The sequence below is a fragment of the Falco punctatus genome, assembly GCF_963210335.1.
Source record: "Falco punctatus genome assembly, chromosome: 6".
Classification (NCBI taxonomy): Eukaryota; Metazoa; Chordata; class Aves; order Falconiformes; family Falconidae; genus Falco; species Falco punctatus.
In genome coordinates, this window is record NC_137585.1 from 61,258,687 (window position 1) to 61,281,122 (window position 22,436).

The window sequence follows — 22,436 nt, forward strand, 5'->3', positions numbered from 1 at the left end:
CCGTGTCACAGGCAACATGCGTTTCTTGAAGTGTTGTGCTATCACAGCTTGCCTGGTGAAGTTGCAATCAGAGGCTACATCACCTCCCCGAGTTTTGTTCCTTAAACTGTCCCCTGCTAATGATAAGTTCACGTGACTGGAATGTGGGATAAACAAATAGCTAGTGAAGCAATCACCAAGCTTTAGTCAGGAATCTGCAAACACAAAGAATAAGAAATGTTTGAGCAAGAGAGATAAAAGAATGTTTGTTGAAGCCAGAATAACCAAAAAAGCACCTTTACACTACACAGTTCAGACTAAAGTTTTACCTTGTATGCAGGCAAAGGCATCCCAGTGCTTCAGCCCTCCTCATCCTTTCCTTCTGCTACAGCTACAGCCTCCAATTTGTTCCTATTAGCAACGTCCACTGTCAACTAGTGCCTGGCTGATATTGCAGTTCTTTGCTCTTTAGCATTTCTTCTGCAAGAGCCGACAGTGTTTCAGAGAGATGACACTCTCCCTTTGTGGAGACAGCCAGCTGCCACTATATTTTGTTCTCTCCCAATGGTGTATTTTGGCAGTAGATTTCCTTTGCAGCTGTGACTACAATTTGCATTTGGAGAGTATTGGTTTAGAAAGAGAAGGTATTTAACAGAGCTAACAATTATTGTTTTCAAATGGTTGGAAAGGTGATGAAAATTCCAGTCAGTGCTTGTGCTTGTGGATTAAAAACAAATACGACTCATTGCCATAAACGATGCTTCTCTCTCCTACTGTGACAGCTGATAATGGCTGCAACACAGATGCCACATGAGCCCAGGTTTTAATAGGAAGGGACTTGGTGAGGACTGACTTACCAGCCTGGCTTCAGGTTTGTTAAACTCTTCAAGGAAAGCCGATCTGCTTGTGTGTAGGACAAGGAAGCTGCACTTGTTCCTAACTTCCAGTGAGATGCCCTGGCTTTTGTGCTTTTCCAGTGCTTAGTTAACTTAGAAGTGTTGTTTTGTAAAGGGCAGAAGACAAGAAAAAAAAGGCGGGGCGGGGGGGGGCGGGGCGCGGGGGAGGCAAGACTGGAAAGAATTAGATAATATAATACACTTTTCCATTTACAGGAAAAGTCTTTTTTCTTTACATTTAAACAATTTTAAATTATCCTATTAGGGTTTTGGCAGCAAAAATATGAACGTAATAAAGTTCAAAACCATGTTGTTTCAAGCTTTTATCTCTCTTTTTTTTTTTTTTTTTTTTTTTTTTTGCTAGCAATTAATAATAAACAGGAATTGCAGGCTTGTAATTAAAGGTTTAGTATCTGCTGCTTGGTTTAAAATGACCTTGAAGTGGTATTCTTCTTTTCTCTTCACTAATATACGTTCTAGCAGGGCTAATTCCCCTTTTCTCTCCAAGGGCTTTGTTGAAGTGAAGGCAAAACTTTTGACTTCCACCTCTTCATATTTATGATAATCTTTTTCTTGTCACATTCTTAACATTTTAGTGCATCCACTTGCATTCCATTGTGAATGTCCCTTGTGCTCTAAGTCCAATTTTCTGCTTTTACCTCACAGTGCTTAAACTTTCCATTCTATTCTGTTCTGTTTTCATCAAGAACCAGCCCTTAGCAACTAGATAACAGCCTGATACTGAAGAATTCTTCTTTTCACACACTATAATACAGCTTTTCTCTTCCGAAGAGATTTCTGGACCTCATCAAATGCCCATGCAACAGAACAATGCATCCGTGTACTTTCAAATATCTTTTCTCTTCACAGAACTTTGAAATGCTAACTTATTTATTACTCTTTTCTAAAGAGAAAGCAAATAATTTCATCAATCATGTTGAATCATTTTTGTGCTCCTTTTTTATAATGTAGGTATAATTTCTGGAAAGCTCTTGGCTGCAACTATTTTAAAGAAAGCCAAGAATTTCTTTAATAATTAGTACTACGTTCATTATAGAGGACCAAGCTCTTGCAAGTAGTGCTGACATTATCATTTGATTCCAGTACTTTGTTAACATGCTTTCAGGAAGACGAAACACCCATACTACAAAGCAGAAACGCATGTACTGAAAGGGTCTTAAAGGTCATGCTAGCCTCCCTTCATGCTGCTTCTGTTTTGGCTCAGTACCCTCATCCTTTTCCAGAGCAATACACTTTTATTTGCAGATTGCAGAGGGCAAAAAAACAGCTGCCAGAGACTGGGAATGTAGATAAAATTGTCATTTATCCTGGTGACTTCTTCCTCTTGAGCACGTGGAGCAGCCAAGAGCATGAACCTCTCTCTGCCTTATGTCATCCTCCTTGTTAGCCACGTTCCCCAGCCAAGCGGTGGTAGCACACAACCTTGGAGGATGTGTATCATTAGTGCTGAAGCTCCCCAGCTGCAAGTCTGCTATGCCATACAGTGCTCAGGAGGCCGCAGATCACATAATAGTAAAAATTACACCGTTTTCTGCTAAATGTTTGCTAAAGATACATAGTTGTACACCAGCTATGGTGACCTAAAAAAGTGGGAGTTGAATGCATAAATAATTGTCTTTGTTCTGTGCTCTGTGTCAACAGATAATGTTGTTTTCCTATGGACATATGATCAGTAAGTTTTTTGGTTTAATTTTTAAAAGGATCATGGTTATAGGTTAGGATTTGTGACCGATAAGTAGTTATAATGCCATAGCTGTAAACAAAATAAGGGAGAAAAAAGAATACTAGACAAACAAACAAAAAAAGCATTATCACATGGAAGCATTCGATTAGACATGATCATCAAAGAAAGCAAGATCTGAAACACAACAGACTTTTTTTAATTATATTGAGAAAATACCTATACAAAGTAGAACTCTTAGGTTGTCTCATGTTTGATTGCTCACTTAAAACTGTTCTTTTTCTGCATGAATGTTAATTGTATAGCACTTAGTGTACACACAGCCTTTCTTCTGATGTCCCAGATGGACAATTAGCTCAATTGGCTAAATCTACAGGAAAATTTTGGGTACGTGACAATGTGTTCTAAGGTGTTCAGCTGCTAGAGATCTAACTCCAATAGTAGTACCTGCTGCACTGGGTTAAAAAACAACATTCCTGTAACCATCTTGAAACCAATGAAGTGTTCAGGGTCATCTGAGTTTAATTTAACTCAGTAGTATTTAGTATATTAAGTAAAATTTAGTATATTAAGTAAAATTTGTTCACGTTTCCATCCAGAAACTTAAAAAACTGAATTATCCTACCTACAGGCTTTTGATGAACAGTGCTTTCCCCCCAACAAACACTGAGTCAATGGCTTAAAACAAAAAGCATTGTACTGGGCAGAAGGAAGAAGCACTCTGAACAGAACTGGGAAAGCCAGCAATAGCAATAAATCAGCCATGCCTATTAAGTAGGATTTCTATCTCCCTCAGGTTGTTTTGGCAACAGCACTAACCTTAGTTGCCCTCCTGCAGCAGTAAGTGGCTAATGAGGCAGAATGGTCTATCAATCACTGCCTCAGTCAGAATGCTACTGCACACTGTTGCCCAGATTTAGGGTAGATCCATCCCTCAGTCTAAAAGGGCATGATGCTCTGTGACTTTACCTGCCACCCTAGATAAGGCACGCAGGAGGACTGCTTTCAGAATTCAGCCCAGACATCTCAGCTGGCCTCAGTCCACCATGTGCTGAACTTCCAGAAGGGAGTGGGGAATATTCATGACCCAGAAGGGTCATAACACCAGACATAGACACAAGACTGCTTTTGTCATCCTATTTATACAAGCAGAGCAAATCCAGGTTGTGGATTTGATTAGAGGATCTCTGATGCTGTGCATATAAATACCGCTACTCTCTGCAACCTCGGGCTGTATCATAACTTTAGACCAAGTTTCCCGTATAATACCTGGAAGATGTGAGCATCTCAAAATTTATTGCTCAGCAGCCAGCATGCTGAGTGAGAAGCTGCCTAATCAGCAGGGTATGCTAAAAACAGGAGTGACTCATAAATCCTGGTCCTTCTCTGAACTGTCTCCAGCACCTTGTTCCATGTCATGTTTGTGTCCTCTCCTGAAGGCAGGCATGCAAGTCCTTTTTTTCACAAGCTGAACAGTGATGACTCTTTCCTTTCAGAGAAGCACAAGCAACACTGTTGTATGCAAAACTCAGTGATGGGAGAACTCGCTCAATGAAAGTAACTTTAGGCTAAGGTCTGTCACCTATCCAACGGAATTCAAAGCCCACCCCCTGTGAGCTTTCTCTGGCCTAGAGAAGAGATGGGAATATGGCCATACCAAGCATTTCCATGTGCAAAACCCCCGAAAGTTTTATATTTATGAAAACCCCTAAATTACCATTCTATCAATTAAATTTATTTAAACAAAAATATCTCGGCAGTTTTCTTTTTTTCCTTTTGTTTTTTTTTCTTTTACTTCCTCATCTTTATTCTGAAGTTGTTTTCTCTAGTATTGCTCATGTGTGAGTTGAAAACAACATTCTTGTGAATGGGATCCTTGCTAAATTGTTCACCTACAGAAATAATTGCAGAACAAGACATAGTTGTACAACAGCAGAAAGTAGTGCTTACACCAATACTTTATAAACTGCCTCAGTTTACAGTTAGCAGTTGTTAAAATGTCAGCTATGTATAGGGGCATCTTTTAAAAACATGGGTTTGCAAAACACTGTAGGGAATGCATAATTATTAATCTCAAGTTAGGATCTTTTTTTTTCTTTTCAGTAGAAAAATGTTACAATTTAGGAATTAATTGTCATGTAATTGATTGATAATTTTCCCTCCTGCTGTGTGTGGAAAGCTATTGGATGATGGCATATCATTCTGAACAGGAGGAAAAAGTATCAGTCATTATGGGACAATTAGTTCCAATTTCCACTATTTTTTCTTCCATATGCTGATAAGATTCGCTTCAAAGTGTAAGTACAGTAATTAACCATAAATATCAAAATTTTTGTTTTAATTATTTCTATTTTTAACTTTACAAACAAACCTAAATGCTTCCTGCACTCCCATGCTTTTCTTTCCTGGACTGGTGACATTCATGAAACAGTAATTTTCATGTAGCTGCCATTAACAAATGAGCTTATGTTCATGGTTTTGCAGTGTTATTCCTGATTTCAGTGCTGATAAGGTATGGCTGAAGAAGGCGCTAAAAAAAATACTTTTATCAGCATCACAATTTATGAAAGTTGGGTATTTCCCCACAAACCCACCATCTGTTTAGAAGAAAATTCTTGGGCTCAAACCGTCATTGTTTGCCTTACGGATAGTGAAATCATAGTACTTGGTTAGTCACCTTATAGCAAGCATAGTCGCATATCATTAATGCGCACGCGGCAGGAATATACCCATGTTGTATATATACAGAGAGACATACATGTGTACACACAGGTACTTGATATGATGTGATAACTCCTGAGATTTTTTAAAACTAGAATGCATCTACCTGAAAAGTCTGGATTTTTTATTGCACAGTATTTGCAAAGCTTAATCTACAAAATTCACTCACATGTGAGTGTTTTTCCCACTAGTACACTTGGGAGAAGCATCTTCAAGCTTTAATGCCAAATACTAACTGTTTACATTTTTATAAATGTCAACCATTGTCCTTTTACTGTAAGATCTGAAAACCTAGCTGAGCTGTTTCCTTCTCCCACATACCACCAAGTAATGCAGCCCAAATTTCATGTGCTTGGCTATAAGGATATCATCCCATGCCTTCAGCTGTAACTGTGTAATCTGTAGTAGATTCTCAAAGATATAATCAGCTGGTCTTTGAAATTTAGTTTATAAATACATTCATGATGCAGAGGAGGAATACAATCTTAATTGTGTTCTCCTTGTTTTCTTAGTCTTTTGATACTGCAGATGTAACAGGCAAAAAAATGCTCGATGGTGAAATTGGAATGTGGTACTCCTTAAATTCAGTATATATGACTGAATATACATAAGGAGCAGATATTTTTTTCAGAAAGCAGGTGCCATATTTGTATAGTCACTTGTCAAAGTAGAATCACACTCTGAGGTGCCAATTATTTCACAACATAAGTCCCAAGACTTAACTAATCTGTGAGGTAGCACTGAACTGCACACCTCAGCTCCCCATATTTGGTTCCTTAGTGCACGTACCATCCTACTTGTTCCTAATTAATTTTACTAACCCCATGATTACTGAGTGCAGAAACTGGGACACATATGAAGTCTCAATAGAAGGAAGCAAAGGGGAAACAGTGAATTTAGAGCTGTGACCTACGGATACCAAAACAAGAATATTAATAACATTTCTCTGTATTATTTTACAATATCTGTTGTGGTGTTCTGTATGGATTTTACCACATCATAGTTAATCTCTATGGCTGTTCAGTAGTTTATGGGCTGTGTAAGAGCCATTGATTGGACAAGAGCCAAAAATGTGAATATAAATTGATTTTGTGCAATGTACACAACAAGGAATATATTGATATAAAGGGCTTCATTATTTGTAGAATTACTTTAAAATGATTTTGGAACAGCAAGAATCCTCTGTGGACTGTATTAGAATTTCATGCTTAAATGCAGTTGAACACTTATTTTTATATGAATTCCTTTGTCTTACACTGCTGTATAAAGGAAGTCTGGAAATAAATACCAGGGGAGTAGAAATGCAGACTACAGTTTCAGAAAACAAGATGCAACCATGAAAGATGACAGAATGTTCATGTGGGAGGAAATTACTGTGGCTTCTTTCTTTCCTTTATTCCTATTCATAACTAGCTGTTGTCAAGGACCTCAGCCATTTTGAAGCGGCATTTGCAGTAGTTGAGGAAGACAGAGAGGTGAAATTATACATACTCTGATGCTTTGACAGGTTTGGTAACCTCACTGCTGCTGAAACATGACAACAATGTCAACATCCATTGCTACCTCTAGCCCCATTACCTCTAAAAATCAAAATAAATGCATTACTAAGAAATATTGTGTACTTAGGGGGAAATAGGAGTTTCAGAACATGGTCAGGGAAACAGGCATTTATATAATGAATCTATGCGAGGGACTCGCCACTCTTGACTTACTGCAGTGCTCTTTGCTCTGGATTTTTATCTTTCTCTGTAAGCTGCTGTGACTCCTCTAGCTCCCATATGCTCTTCTGTATTGCAGGAGTGGAAGTTTGAAGTGCAGTCAAAAAATTATGGCTTTTAGCTGCAAAGAAAATAGTGTTGGTTTCACTCTTCTCATTTAAATTAACAAAGGTCTTAATCAACAGCTTAAGGAGTGAGTCTGAAAATATCATTTTGCATAGCTTGGTACTGAAAAATATACAGTGATTAACTGTTCATAGATTATATATCAGACTGAGATTCGTTCTGAAAATGCACTCCAAAGTTTCTCTTGCACAGACTCTGCAGCATATGGTATTTCAGAGCCCTATATGTTGGACAGCTCTGCTGTGTTTAGTAACAGCGGACCAGGAAGCTGAAAGAGAAACATGTAGATTGTGCCGTGTACTGAGGTATTTGTCCTTTTCCAGTGTTCATAGTGTCCATATCCTTCTCAAAACACTCAGATGTTTTTCTGTCCACTGGGCAGATAGTTTTATGTGACATTATATGGATAGCTTTGAAACATGCTTAGAGATGAAATTGATTTCAGTTAAATAAAATGTGCTTACGGTGACAGAGAACTATTCTATGCTTTTTCTACTACATTCCAAATTCATTAGATATACAGTGAACTTAAAAAGTGCAATAGATTAAGAGGAGTACACAACAATTTTACATTATTTGGATATCACTCATACTCAGTTAATAGGTTTTCAGTGTAAATATTGGACTGGAAACCTTACAATATTTCATTTTCTCATGACAATGAGTTTGGAGTTGGCCATCAAGTTAAGTGTCTTTCCCTTGTTGTTTTAAAAATATTTGCTCATCTTTTTAAGCAAGTTCTGGAGACTGATACTGAGACAATGTCCAATAATGGGAAGATTTGTTGCCTGGTCCAGGACTGTGCTGTAGACATCTCAGTCTGTTTAGCTGTTGGCTCCCAAAACTTAACAGTTTTCACTAACTGTCAAAAAATATTTCTACCAAGCTCTCCTCCTCTCTGCTACCTTGGAGTTGCAGCATGTCTGCCTGACTTGGTGTGACTGCTGTTCTACCCCCCTCCACTTGCTTAAATTTGGGTTCAGACATGCCTGCCTCCATGTATGTGGGGTCCTCATCCCTACTGACTCACCACCTGTTGGTCCTCTTCCCGTAGACACCATGTTCCTCTGTCCTGCTCCAGGAGCAGTGATCCTGCTTTGGAAGAATGCGCTGGCAGAGGCAATTCTAAAACTGAGCAATGAGGTAGCCATGGGCTTTTGGGGAGAGACTGAGGTGCTTTATCTTGTTCGTTCAGTCAAGCTAATTAAACTTTTGGTGTGGTATTAAGTAGCAAGCATTGGAAAACAGTTGTAAAGAGCTAATGTACAGCTGGGATCTAGAAAGTGTCAACTGATGTTTCACAAGTGGCAGCAGGAGAAATGTCTCTCCTCCCCTAAAGGAGGAGGAAGGGTGATTCTGTGGGGACTTGCTGGAACATTTCTTGTGTATCAGTAGCAGCACAGACAGGACACCTGAATTCCCCCACCAACATTCTTCGTCAGAACTTTTTTCCCCATGAAATGTCGGGCCTTTCATGTACGTTCTCTAAAGCACTACTAAATCTGAATTGCATTGTCAGCCTTTGTAGTAGTGATGAAAAGGTTGTTTTGATATGACATCTTTACTGTGACCTTCCATTCTTCTGAAAATGTAGTCTTAAACCCATCTTTATAAAAAGCCAAGAAAGTCTCTTTTCTGAGCTTGTCTTTGAAAATAAATGTCCATTACTGAAGCTAGAAAGATAGTGTATTTCATTAATAGCAAGATGAATGAGTAAAAAATGTATTATTAACATCCCAGAATACTGAAATCTAGGAAGAGATCGTTTGTTGTAGATATCTTTAATCATTCTAGTAATGTTCCTATCTTCTTAATGATGAATTAGTTTCATCAAAAACAGTCTAATGGAATAGGGTACGTTTTCAATGTGGTGCCAAACCTTTCTTAGTAACACTGCATACTTAGCCTGTACATTTCAGCACTGAAAGCTAATAGTTTCTTTCTCTTTCAGTGCACAGGAGCTGTAAACAAAAATAACAGAGGAACACAACTGATGTTAGCATGTAATTTTTTTTTTTCTTTCGTGGATCTTTTTGTGTTTACATTCCAAACTGGATCTAACAGCCGAGTTGAACATGTTTTGGATGCTGAAAAGATAAGCTGCTGCAGGAAATACTATTGAACAATATAGATCCCAATTTACACCTTTGCAGGCTTGTTGAAGAACAGGGATCATTAAACATTGAAAGGATGGTGACAATTACTTCTGAAAGCTTATACCGTTACTCATAGTAACAATATATTTGTATGTTTAGAATAATTTCATTAATTTTTATTTTTAGTATGGCAGAAAAATTTGAGAGGTGTCAAGGTAAAAGGGCACTTTCCAGAGTATTTCTCATTGGGAAGGAATGATTTGGTCAGCATGGGTTGTCTGACCCATTTACTGTCTCACTCCACCCAGTTTGTATTCAGCTGGTAAGAGGACGAATGAGCAAAATTAACTAGTCTGAAATCTACAATGCAGAAGGAATGTCACCAGTTTTATTTCCATGGGATTAAGTCCTTCAGCAGGGACTATGGTATACCTGCTGTAATATAATGACATAGAAACCATACATGGCTGCTGCTTTTTTTTTTTTTAAGTCTATCATAAATGTCCCCATAATTTGCTGGAAAATGATACGCTACTCTGAGTTTTCTCTCATTCCAAATCCTGATAATCCCTCTTTAGTGTGAGTCACTGTGAATATCCCACAGCATTTTTATCAGTTTTCTGACTATTCAGTTTATTTTTCAAAAACAATTTAAAACAAGTAAAAATTTCTCATGGGATTAGTCCCCCCAAGTTTTCCACATCTTACTTTGGATATGCCAGAATATTTGGAAAGAGAAGCTGTTGCCATTGGAACATATTCTTTCAGCTCTGATTTCCAGAGTCTGCTTCATATTCAGGTAATCAGCCATGTTTGAAGTCTTACTCCTCTTCTTTACTCTTAGGAGTAGTTGCTACTTTACTCTCTCTTAAGAGTGGCGCTTTCTGACAGGACTCTCACCATCAGGATCCATACTAGCATACCAAGGCAGTCACCCCATACTTTGTACCTCCATAAGGTAATCTCTTGCTTCTTATTAATCTCCAGAGTGCATTTGTATATTACTCTGATGCTTCATTTTCAGTGGAAATTATGTAGAAGTTTGAGCCGATATTTATTTTTCTCAGTTTCTCTTGATTAGGGAACAGTAAGGCCCTAATCTCCTGACCTCCTCAAGGGTTCAGATCATCATCTCTGGAGTTTCAGGCAGCACTCGCCTACTTCTGTATGGAGAAGACAAGCACTACTTTGAAGTATTTAATGTATTTGTTCATTGGTTTTTTTTACATGTCTTCTAATGATTATGTGGGACTAGTATGGATGGGCAGTGGTATACCAAAGAATTGGCATGCTTGGGGAATAAAGTCTATGCTGTGGTTTATAGAAACATGTAAATGATATTGTACTTAAATGCACTATTATTTATGACTGCGTGTTGCACATGAAACATGTAGTGTTTCATACCTAACACTATAATCATTGTGGTGAACACTGAACTGGAAATCATGATTGAATTCTATGACATTTCATTTTTTAATCTACAAGAAATTTTTGCTTGTAGCTTCCGTTTCATAAATGGCAGATAATCTGCTAGTATTTTGTAGATCTTTACCTCCAGCAATGCACTGCAGCATTGAAGTAACCCCTTTTTTTTTGGTAAAAGGCCAATTTAAATCTAATTATTCAGTATTCTGTAGTCTCTAATAATACCACACTGTTTATACCGTTACTGTGGAAAGCTGCAGCATTACGACAGTAGAAGCCATCAGATCTTACCTCTATAAGCAAGTGGCCATGTGCTTTTCAGAAAATTCTTTACTGCAGAAAGCTTTTTCTCAGACAAGATTCTTTTTCAGCCCCTTCACACCTATGTAAAATATCAGGATAGTTTCATTGGTGTGTAAAGGTCAAAGGCTCTGTAGCAAATCTCAAAGCATTTGTGCATGCCTCATTAGATGTAGTGACCTCTAACTGCACTAGAACTCTACCGAGGATTGTTCCTGGAGATCAGAGGAATACCGTTTTGTTATTTTTTTCCTTCTTTTAAATAAATGAAAGTGTAACACTTCAAATTTGTTCTCCTAATATATTTTCAAAATATAGCTCCAAAACTGGAAGCAAATAAATTACATTTGCCTTAATTTTTAATTAGCTGAAAGTCATTACTGCAAATTGTGTCTTCCATTGCAAAATAAAATAGTCAACTGCCAGGCCTGAAATAATTAAGCAATATATTATAATTAAGCAATTTAATTTTGATTTAATTATGATATATCATACAACTTTTCTTCTGATTTAACTGACATTCATTGACAAGATGCTATAATATAAAACAGCACTAATGTTTACAGCTGATGGCTCTGCATGTTTTGCTTCATAGTATTTGATATTCTTCAGAGCATATGGAAAAACTCTTCTAGTCTGGAATAGCTGGCGCGTTACAATGCACTAGATGTTTTTCCCGATTGTTATTTTGGGAGGCTAGTGGGGAAGTCATGGCAGACATTGGACTTGAGCCAAAGTTCATGGATATTAACTGGAATCTTTCCATTGACTTCAGTCTACTTTAGATAGTGAACTGCTCCTATGTAGCCACAGGCAAATAGATAAGATGGCATGCTTATAAAATATTTATGGAGCTGTATCATATACATGATCTGTGTCAACATCAACAGGATTTTCTATTAGACTGGAGACTGTAAGGGCAAAGGCAGAAGCAATGGGTAGGCGGGGAATACCACTTCATTCAGTTCTACATCAATAAAATTGCTGCAAAATATCCACCAAATTGTTTCTTCAGATCAAGGCCAACCCCCTGTTTAGTTAAAATCTTTTTCATTGGTTGACAGTATCGGAGAATGGTTTGTATTCCATAGTACACTTGTGTACAAACCCCTGCTTAATGACAAGAATGGTGAGGGTGGTTTCAGAAGGTTCAACCTGCCTGCAGTCAGGTCTGTGCCTGCAGGTCTTCATGACTGCAGGCTTGTAGAAGTAGAGTTGAAGGATGAAAAGCCAGTTCTCAACTTGATCTGGTGATCTGAGCACTCTTAGCAACATCCATGAAAAGAGTCATGTAAGGCAGGGAAGCTCATGTTTCATCATGTTGCATGCAGTCAGATGCTCTTACGCCCCTTTAATTTTGATGTGTTGCCTTTCTTCCCCTATGATGATGTTTAAATTTCTCTGCAAAAAGTCAAAGGTCACATGTCTGTGGGCCTGAGAGCAATTGTACACTCAGAGCAATAATTAATATTTGTTATCTCTCAGATCCTTTCTGCCTCTGGTTTTATGAAGAAAAACAGAATGATTATTCAGATCAGTGATATTTGGGATGCTCTAGAAAATCAGAACAATCTGTTCACAACCATTGTAAAGATTTCAGCCAACCTTTTTGTGATACTGAAATTGCTTTCTGCATGTCATCTTGCCTTCACTCACTCCTCAAAATTCTTTGCTTTGTAACTGAGGTGGGTTCACCCCAGCTGGACATCAGGTGCCCACCAAAGCCGCCCTATCGCTCCCCTCCTCAGCTGGACAAGGGAGAGAAAATATAATGAAAGGCTCGAGGGCTGAGGTAAGGGCAGGGAGAGATCGCTCACCCATTACTGTCATGAGCAAAACGTATTCAGCCTGGGGAAATTAGCTTAATTTATTACCAATCAAATCAGAGTTGTGTAACGTGAAATAAAAACTCCATCTTAAAACACCTTCCCCCCACCCCTCCCTTCTCCCCAGGCTCAACTTCAGTCCCCATCTCTCTCCCCGCTCCCCGCAGCGGTGCAGAGGCCGGGCAGTGGGGGCTGCGGTGGGTCCATCCCACGCTGTCTCTGCTGCTCCTTCCTCCGCAGGGGGAGGCTCCTCACACTCTGCCCCTGCCCCAGCCTGGGCTCCCTCCCACGGGGCGCAGCCCTTCAGGCACAGGCTGCTCCAGCCTGGGTCCCCCGCGGGGCCACCAGCCCGGCCAGCAAACCTGCCCCAGCCCGGGCTCCTCTGCCCACGGGGCCACAGGTCCTGCCAGGAGCCGGCTCCAGCCTGGGCTTCCCACGGGTCACAGCCCGCTCTGGGCATCCACCTGCTGCGGCGTAGGGTCCTCCGTGGGCTGCAGGTGGGGATCTGTTCTGCCACGGACCTCCATGGGCTGCAGGTGGGGATCTGCTGCACCGTGGAGCTCCATGGCTGAGGGGCACAGCCTGCCCCACACGGGCTTCACCGTGGGCTGCAGGGGAATCTGCTCTGGCACCTCTCACATATTCTACTGCTCTCTCTCCACTGCTATTCCACCCAGGGTTTGGGTTTTTTTTTTACCTCCTTCTTAAATACATTATCCCAGAGACACTACCACTGTCGCTGATGGTCTCAGCCTTGGCCAGCAGCAGGTCCGTCTTGGAGCCAGCTGGCATTGGCGCCATCAGGTATTGGGCATCTAGCAGCTTCTCACAGAAGCCACCCCTGTTGCCCCCCTGCTACCAAAACACTGGCACACAAACCCAGTACAATAGTATACACTCAAGTAAAGGTTTTGCAAAATGCCCACTATTGAACATGAAATAAAAATACACTGTTGTGGGATTATGTTTGTGACAGCCTCTCATATATTTCAGTATAGCTGCATGTAGACACCCTACAGATGTCATAGCTTCATGAATACACCAATGAGACATCTGAATAATTTAATAGAACATTGTCAGTAGCAAATGTCACACGAAAAAGCTGGACAGAAAATTGCATTCAATAAGTGAAGATAAAAATGGATTCAAATAAATTTATATTTAATGTACAACATGCTTATAATAGGAAAACATTAGTTATTACTTTGACAGGAAATCTTGAAGTGTTTTCATTATATCCTTATCACTTCATTTATTTTATATAGAAACTTTGGCTATGAACCACACCTTTGTAACTCCTAGAGAAAAATAATTCTGTAAGTACACTGTGAAATTTGCACATAGGGAGCAGTTATTAACCAATTTGCTTATAATTTCAAAATTGAAGAGCAAAATGTAATTCTACATGAGAGTTTTACATGGATTTCGAGATTCCAAATTCAGCAGTTCAAAATGTGACACCATTGGAAAAGAATCCTAAGCAATTAAATTATTCTGGCTGAAATTAACCCTGCAAAAAGGATTTTCTCTCTTGTCTAATAAATATTTTATGAAGAACATGAAGCAGTATGCTCATGGAGTCATATTCACTCAGTAAGCATGAGCACCAAGTCATATCCTACCTATTTAGTCTTTTATTTATAAGAGATCCATTTCAATGATATAAATACTATCTTTTGAGTCTTTGTTTTGTTTGTTTTTTTTATTCCAACAGCTTACCTAGGGGTTAAAATGGTGAGTGAAAGTCATCATGAGGCCCTGGCAGCACCACCAGCTACCACAGTAGCAGCAGCTCCTCCAAGTAATGTCACTGAGCCAGCCAGTCCCGGAGGAGGAGGAGGAAAAAGAAGATGCATTTTCTAAGTTAAAAGAAAAGTTCATGAATGAACTGAACAAAATTCCACGTAAGTAAAACTTTATTAGTTAAAAAGCTTCTGTTGGCAAGTTAGATTTAAATTGACATTTTCTTCTTTGCTGTTTGTTTAGACAGCATACTCAATGTTTTCTACTCAAAACTAGAAAAATCCGAAGATAAACCTGGTTTTAGTAAGCTACTCAAAATTAATTGCAGTAGAAAAAATAGGGTCAAACTCACATCTAATTTGCGTCTGTTCTTGATATGTCAGATTGCCTTGGTAACTTTTACTGATGAATTATTGCTAAGTCATCAAAACTGGAGTGACAGAACTTCACAGTGGCCATGGGACCAATAAGCAAAATATATTCTCAAAGTAACACTTAGGAGTTTATGTTTATGAAAAATGTGTGTGGGAGTATTACCTTCAAGCAGAATTTGTCCAGAACTCATATATACTGAGAAAACAAGAAAACTGTATCTTTGGGGATAAAAAAATGCAGAAAAAGTAGGAAAATGTCTTTTTAACAAGAAAATATCTCTAATACATCATTAACATATGAAGATCACCATGCTTTTCCCACTCAGTAATTCTGTTAGATTAGCCATTGAACATTGTTTGTGTAAGTTCCCGTACCCATGCAGAATACTTTAAAGTATACTAATGTATATTTCTATGAAGTCAATAGGAATAAAGCCAGCAGGATTCTTTTGGCCTGTGCTAGAAAGTATTGTTTCAAAGTTGAGGCCTCCATTTCCTCACATTTGTAAAAAAAATATATAAGCATTAGCACTTTGCTATTGTTTATGATAATACTAGGGTCCTTGAACCTATTTGGTATGGTTTAGTGTACATACACTGGTATTAAATATACAACTAATTCAACATCGTCAATGTGATTTCATATAATAAAGAAAAATCCTTTTCATTACTGACAGAAAAATTACCTAATGATACAAGCAGATAATTTTGGCACTTTTGCAGACATGAAGGGGAAGGCTGTATGTGTGTGTGTGTTTTAATAGCAGGCATTAGAGTGTTATTCAATCTTTAATAATTTTTAGTTCAGAAGAACAAGTAAATGTAATATTTTCAGGGAAGTATTTTAACATATGTAAGAGTTCTCATTTTTAGGTTATCATTTATGTAAAGAAATGTGCAACTGATAAAAATAGATAACAAATTAGAATATTAATCGATTTTTTATCTCTGAAATGGATCTTGGCAATCTGGCAGATGCCGTTTTTGCAAAATTGATAGCAAACAGCTTTGTTCTGTCACTTGAAATTCTCACTTGCAAGAACAGAGGTGTTACAGTGGTAACAAGTCCGTATGTCATTAGTTTGGTAATCTGCACAGTCCGGTGCAGACCATACTGAAATGAAATTGCCTGATGATATCATGGGAAAAACAAAATTACAGGAAGAAAAAAGAACAGGAAACAAGAGAAGACAAGACATTGAGAGAGAAACAGTCAGCATTTGAGTTTTTAATTTTTAACTTACCATGCTATGTAAATGAGGTAGGTGGCACTTTTATGTAGAGATCCTTTTATGTTTAAACTTTGATTTTAGCATAGCAAAGGAGTGAATGGTTTCTAATATGAGGAACTCTGTAATTAGTAGGTCTAGGAAAAGGTCTGTAGATAGAGAGGAATGAATGCACTGCTGCTTACCTTTTTAAAACAATAGTGAAAACAAGTGGAATGTCCAATCTGGAGAATCCTTCCACATCAGACTGAATACAACTTTGCTTTTTCTGTTCATGAAAACAAACAACAAAAAAAATTAAAGTACCTGCTATTACATAATGAAAATACTTAAATTTTCTGAGAAAAATGTACTAGGCCATAGGACAAGTCTTGTTTATTATGAAATATATTATAATATCTATAAAATATGGTACCTTATGCTGATAGCAAGACGAGAACATATTGCCCCCATTTTAGAAATCTGGACTATTATCCATGGTCATGCAGTAATTTTGTGGTGGAGTGGAGAAATCAGCCTGGGGTAGTTGCAGATCCCATGCCAATTGCCTGCTCTCCTTCTAGAGGCTGCAGATGTGATTGGATCTTCCCAGCACTTCCATCAAATACTGGGACTGTTTAACATTACATTCTGCTGTGTACATTTTCTTTTTTTAATTTTACCACTTCAAGAAGAAAGTTGAACTTTCATTGTACTACAAAGGGGTAAAGGGTGTGGTGGATTTTTTCCCAAGTATTTAAATATGAAATAGTGCCATTGACATGTTGGAGCATTTTATATCCCAAATAGTTTTTGTTTTCCGCCAATAACAAATCCTTCATGAATGGATTGTAATTGACAGGTCTGCATGTGTTTGTCATTTATAAACTAACACAACAGATCATTAAATAAGTTTAAGTAGTCTGTCTCCAAAATATTGGGGGCAGGAGGGAAGAGGAGACCTCACTTCCCTGTCAGAAGGTTATAGCATTTCCTTACTATTTGTTTGGTTTATGTCAGCAGGGAGTTGTTAGCGAGACGTTGCTAGCCTATTACAAAGCTGAGGATTTAATTGTGGTAGAAAAGTTGTCAGACCTTACCTTTTACAGATGGTTGCAAGTTCTTTGAAAATCTCTTCTGAAACAGAGCAGAATGTACATTTGTTCCAACCAAATCATTTTTATAGTGCCTTTCTGGGAATTTCTTGCTGTGTGAGAGTAAATAAATATGGTGAACGGACCCCAATGGGACAGCATAGATACTTGGGTCTAAGAATATTTTGAAGATCATGGACCAGGTTTTTCCTCTGGTAAATTCAAACTGGAGACCTGACACGGAGTCTTACACATGGCAGAGGATTGATGTAGTCAGCAAGTTCTCTAGTCTTTCCAGATCAGTAACAAGCCTGTTTTCTAGTTTCTGTACTTTCTCATTTAAAAATTGCAAAGGTCTCGTGTTCATCCCCACCTGACAGAGGAGGCTTTGAAGCTCAGTAGTAACTGCAAGAGGATTTTTTTTTCCAGTGCTCTGTTGTCTGTATGCAAAAGAAGTAAGTAAATGTTTGAGTTGCCTCTGCCTAAGATGTCTGCATATGGAAAACAAGCCATCATGATTTAATGGATGTATAACAGGATAGAATATACCCATATTGTGGAAGAACTTGCCTGCAATCAACTTGGTTTGAGTGATAAAAAAGCTGAGCTGTAGTAAGGTCTAATTTCTATATGGTCTTCTCTTTCTGTTCTTTCATAGAAATTACATAACAAGTCGTGCTTATATAAAAAAAAACCATTCAAATAGAGGAGTACATGACAGTGAAAATAAAGGTACAGCAAACTACACCCAGCTGGATAAATACTGTTCCTCCTTTGTGGCTTATCATAGAACAGTCATCTTGTTTTAAAACAGTTTTGTAGAACACACAGAAATCACAAGTCAAATAGTCTAGACATACTTTAATAATAATCAGGATTCCCAATAAGATTTCACTTTGCAAAACTGCAAGATAAGGTCTGTGCAACTTAAATTATACTGATGTTTCCTCCTGTAATATATGCACCAGAGCAGTTTTATTTTGTTGAAATAGATGAATTTAATAGAATGAGGAAATAAAATTTCCAAGAAGAAGAAAGGGCCCATTTTTATTGGTATATGTTTACTTCAAGAGTAGTGATGCAGTGTGTAAACTTGGTTACAATTTTTATTGATATGAGCAAAAATTCTGTTTTTTTCATTGATTATATCACTTTTAAATAGAACATAGTCCACATTTTGTGGTAGGAGAGTGTAGGCTTCCAAAAGCACACAAATCATTCAGAATGGTGATGTCTTAACATATATTTCAGTCTGGATAAAGCATGTGTGATCATTATATTACAATGAGTCATACAATTAAAGTGCAAGAATCCTGTAAAGTTACTGAGGCATAACTGAAGATTTTTTTTCTCTGTTATGTAAATCCCTGCATTTTGGTTGTGAGTGCCTGATTTGCATAATCACAGTATAGTTGTTTTCCCATAACTGCACTGTGTATAAAAGTTACTCTATCTTAATTGGTTCTTATACATTCTATCCCAATTTATCTTTAATCTGCAGAATTTTTAAGCTGTTTACCAGAAGGAGAAAAAAGGGACCATCTCTGCTTTTACACTTTGCATTTTAACCATGGTAATTCCAACACCTGAGGAAGGGGGTAAACCAAAGCAGATCAAATGACACTTAACACTTCCAAAACCAAAATTGCATTAAAAGACTTCATAAAATATATTGATCCTTTCCTTTCTTCCTCTCACTGCTCTTCCATCTGGGCCTTTGTCTACAGGCTAGGAAAATATCTGCCATACATTTACAGGAAGCGGGTTTTAGCAAGACTATGGGAAAGCAAGAGAGCAACAGCTGTTGGAGGGAGGCTTTAAATGTCAAGATACTGGTACTAACAGCACACAAACAAAACAACATCGGTTAGCATTAGTTTACTTAATAAGCATCTTTGTAAAAGCGAAGTGATCTTGATGTTTCCTAGGAACACATTCCTGTATGAACAGAGGACCTCATTCTGCAGCAAGGTAAAAAAAATAGCAAAAAACCCATAAAATTCCAGCATACATCTGACTGAATAATGATACGCAGTTAATGATTCTGGTATAATCTTGAATAGCTGGAATGCCTAAATGGATCGAATGCAAGACGCTATGATTGCCTCTTAAATGCGAAGTTATTGCAGTATTTCTAATGCTTTTTGCTGCCTTACATTGTAATTGGATAAACAGTTACATTTCTATACCAACCTTACTCTGAACTGTTTGGCTGGTTTGCAACTCCATTTGGCCTCAGTAGCTGGTACTCAAAAGCCCTAAATTTGATTCAGCGTGCGCAACTGGCAATAATCCCCCAAACCAGGAGCTCAAAACTGTGTGACGATTTAGGCTGCAACCTGATGTTCTGTGCAGACTTTTTTCAAGTTCTGTTAGCAGATACTCAGAGGAAGGTGTATTTCCCTCTCCTTGGCTTAGTGAGTAACTTTTAAACAAAATGGGACTGGAAGTTGTAGCAGGAACTATAATAAAAAATGTGAAGATAGCTGTAAGACTCCAGTCTGGCTTAATTCAAAATAATAGCTTATTAAGCTGAGGTACAGAGTTGTAAATATATTTGGGTAAATTAGCAAATAAAATAATTCTGGATTTCTGTTTAGCCATTTACGTTAAAGTTTCAGCGTTCAGCAGTCATCCTAAGACACACCTAATCTTTTCTTTCTCCCTGCTGTTCTCTGCTGTTCTGCCTTTCTGCCTTTCTTGATTGACCACCTGAGGTTGTATTAAGAGTTCTTATTACCCTCTATAAATGGCAGTAAACTTAATTTCTTAATTTTTCTTTCTTCTTTGGCATCAAGATTATCAAGGAGAGATGTTATTGAATTTTGTCTATTATTAGAAAATTGAGGACTTTGTGCATAGGGTCTTTCTGAAACTGAAGATTTATGGAGCTGCCAGCTTGATCATTTGCAGAAAATAAATTCAGGCTGTTCATTTCACTGCTTCTAATAGTTCCTGGAGTACAGGTATCACTGGCACGGGGAGGAGAGGGCACATTCTTTTCCAAGTTCATAAAAAAGAATAAAAATGCTTATAATAGAACGCTTTCAGATTTCAAAACTGTATTACTAGAGAGAGAGAAATACCATAAAATCAGAATAAAGTTCTCAGCAATAGCTTTTATTTCTATTTCCATGCCACATACCCATGTTAGTCACTGCCTAAGATCTTAGCTTAGCTGGGAAAAAATTGAGTCTCTGTTTGAGAGACCTTTGTGTCTAATTATAAGGGAGGTAATAGCTGCCTGCCTGCCTGCAGAAAATGAGGACTGAGTGTGTGTATGTTCATAGATATGTGTACACAAATATATTTGTCAATACAATAAGCAGTGATCTCATCTGAGGAGCAGTCTGAGACTGGGAAACTCCATTTAGGTATGCTGGCAAAGAGTACTTGTAAGGAGAGATTTAGAGGAGAATAAAGAAATAAGTTTCTTGACGTTCAGGAAAGACTGAAGGACAGTGCTGGAGGAAGTGGGAAGGCATGAATTCAAGTCTTCTTGTTTCCCTTACTATCATCAAACCATTGGCAGTCACTCATGCCAGGCAAATACATGCAGCTTTACACTGGGAAAGAAACAGGAAATCAGAAATAAAGATTTATTTTGGAACACAGAACAAGTACAAGAAAAGAGCTATTACAGTACAATAATAGAGGGGAGGAAATCATTATTTCTAAATATAGCAATTTCAATGCAAATCTCAGATTAGTCTATTTTCTCCCTGAATGCCCTAGTCCCAGAGTTCAGTGGTTACATGATAACTTCAGCATTATTTTTTTTCATTAAATAAAAGTTTCTAGACACCTGCTGGTAGGGAAAAGCTTGAAAATACTGCCCACACACATCCAGAAGAAGAAAAATCATGAGACAAAGAAAACAAGGCAACTCTGTTATTTTATAAACTCATAATATGAAAATACCTTCATTATTTTTAGGGGCCAGAATATTCTGAATGCTTGGAATTAGGAGTACTAAAAATACAACTTTTAAATACAAAGTATCTAAACAGATGCTGAGGGGTGAAAGAACAAGTGAAAAACTCATGAAACAGAACATGGATGAAAATCTTTGTCTGGAAAGAATAGCACGTAGTCTGAGATCCTGCTGAATTACACTCTGTTGATATTTTAATGATTGATTTTGCCATGAAGAAAATTTTTAGTCCATGAGTTATTTTCATATGCCATCTGATAGGCTCCCCTTTACATGTCCTGTATTTAAACTGTTGAGTCCACGACAGCTGCCGGTTTGATCCTCATACAGGACTGAGCTAGGAACCTCAGGCTGTTAGAAGTACAAGCTCTCCAGCATGACCCAGAAGTGCTGCTGCAGACTGTAGCTGGACCCAGCAGCAGCAAGCACCCATGCTTGCCAGCAGGTTACACATCTCCTCCAAAGCAAGCTCAGCCCACACATCTGAAGCACTTAGTCTGAGGGAGGACCCTATTCATATGCTGGCCATTATCTTGGCTCCTTGGACACATCGTGGAGGAGGAAAGGAGAAATCAGAAGAGCGGACTCCTGCCACTTGAAGCAGAGCACCAGCTGCAGCACCCTCTGTCCCCAGCACAGGGGAAGCCCATCACATGCTAAACCCATGCCCTTTTCTGCAGCACCTTGAGAACGCACTGTCCCATCTGAAAGCAAACACTGTCTCTTAGCCAGTAGCACACTGGGAGCGTAGCCACAGCATCAAACAGAATTATACATTATTGATTACATGTGCCTGAAACATTGTTTTCAGTAACAGCAGCTGGTTTTGAGTTGGGTAATCTGAAAGAAGGGGAAGTAGAAGCAAGTTCTGTAAAATACATAATGCATTGAACGTTTCAGCAAAACATAAGAAAACAAAAAACCCCCATTCAGATTAACTTTTACAGCCATGGGAATCAAATTCATCTATAGCAGAAACAGGGGTGAGCACCTACTTTTGGCTTGGTGACAGGGTTTAACAAGGGGTGCCAGAGTACCCCCAAGGGTCTTTGCTAGCATATCGCTATGATTATTATTTTATGTGTTACAACAACTCTAGTAGGTATTTTATTGTACTATAGATATGTCAAGTTGTGCCAGTGCCCTATAAATTGAGTAGAGAATTCAATTTACAAGCAGAGAACAGAACATGGTTGCTGGCTTCCTTTCAGTACTGGGAATGTATCTTAAAATTTCATTACTTTGTGTGAGGGAAAGTGCACTAAAATGTTTACCTGCATAAAATGAACACAAT

General features: G+C 38.3%; 1 protein-coding gene across 1 annotated transcript in view; it reads left to right on the forward strand.

The window, feature by feature from the left end:
• The window catches only part of SYT1 (synaptotagmin 1), a 358,390-nt gene that overhangs the window by 212,547 nt on the left and 123,407 nt on the right, over positions 1-22,436 (forward strand). The window contains 2 exon segments of the mRNA XM_080392492.1: positions 14,504-14,625; positions 14,627-14,693. Of these exon segments, the coding sequence (XP_080248618.1) occupies positions 14,521-14,625; positions 14,627-14,693 (172 nt within the window). The 5' untranslated portion in view covers positions 14,504-14,520.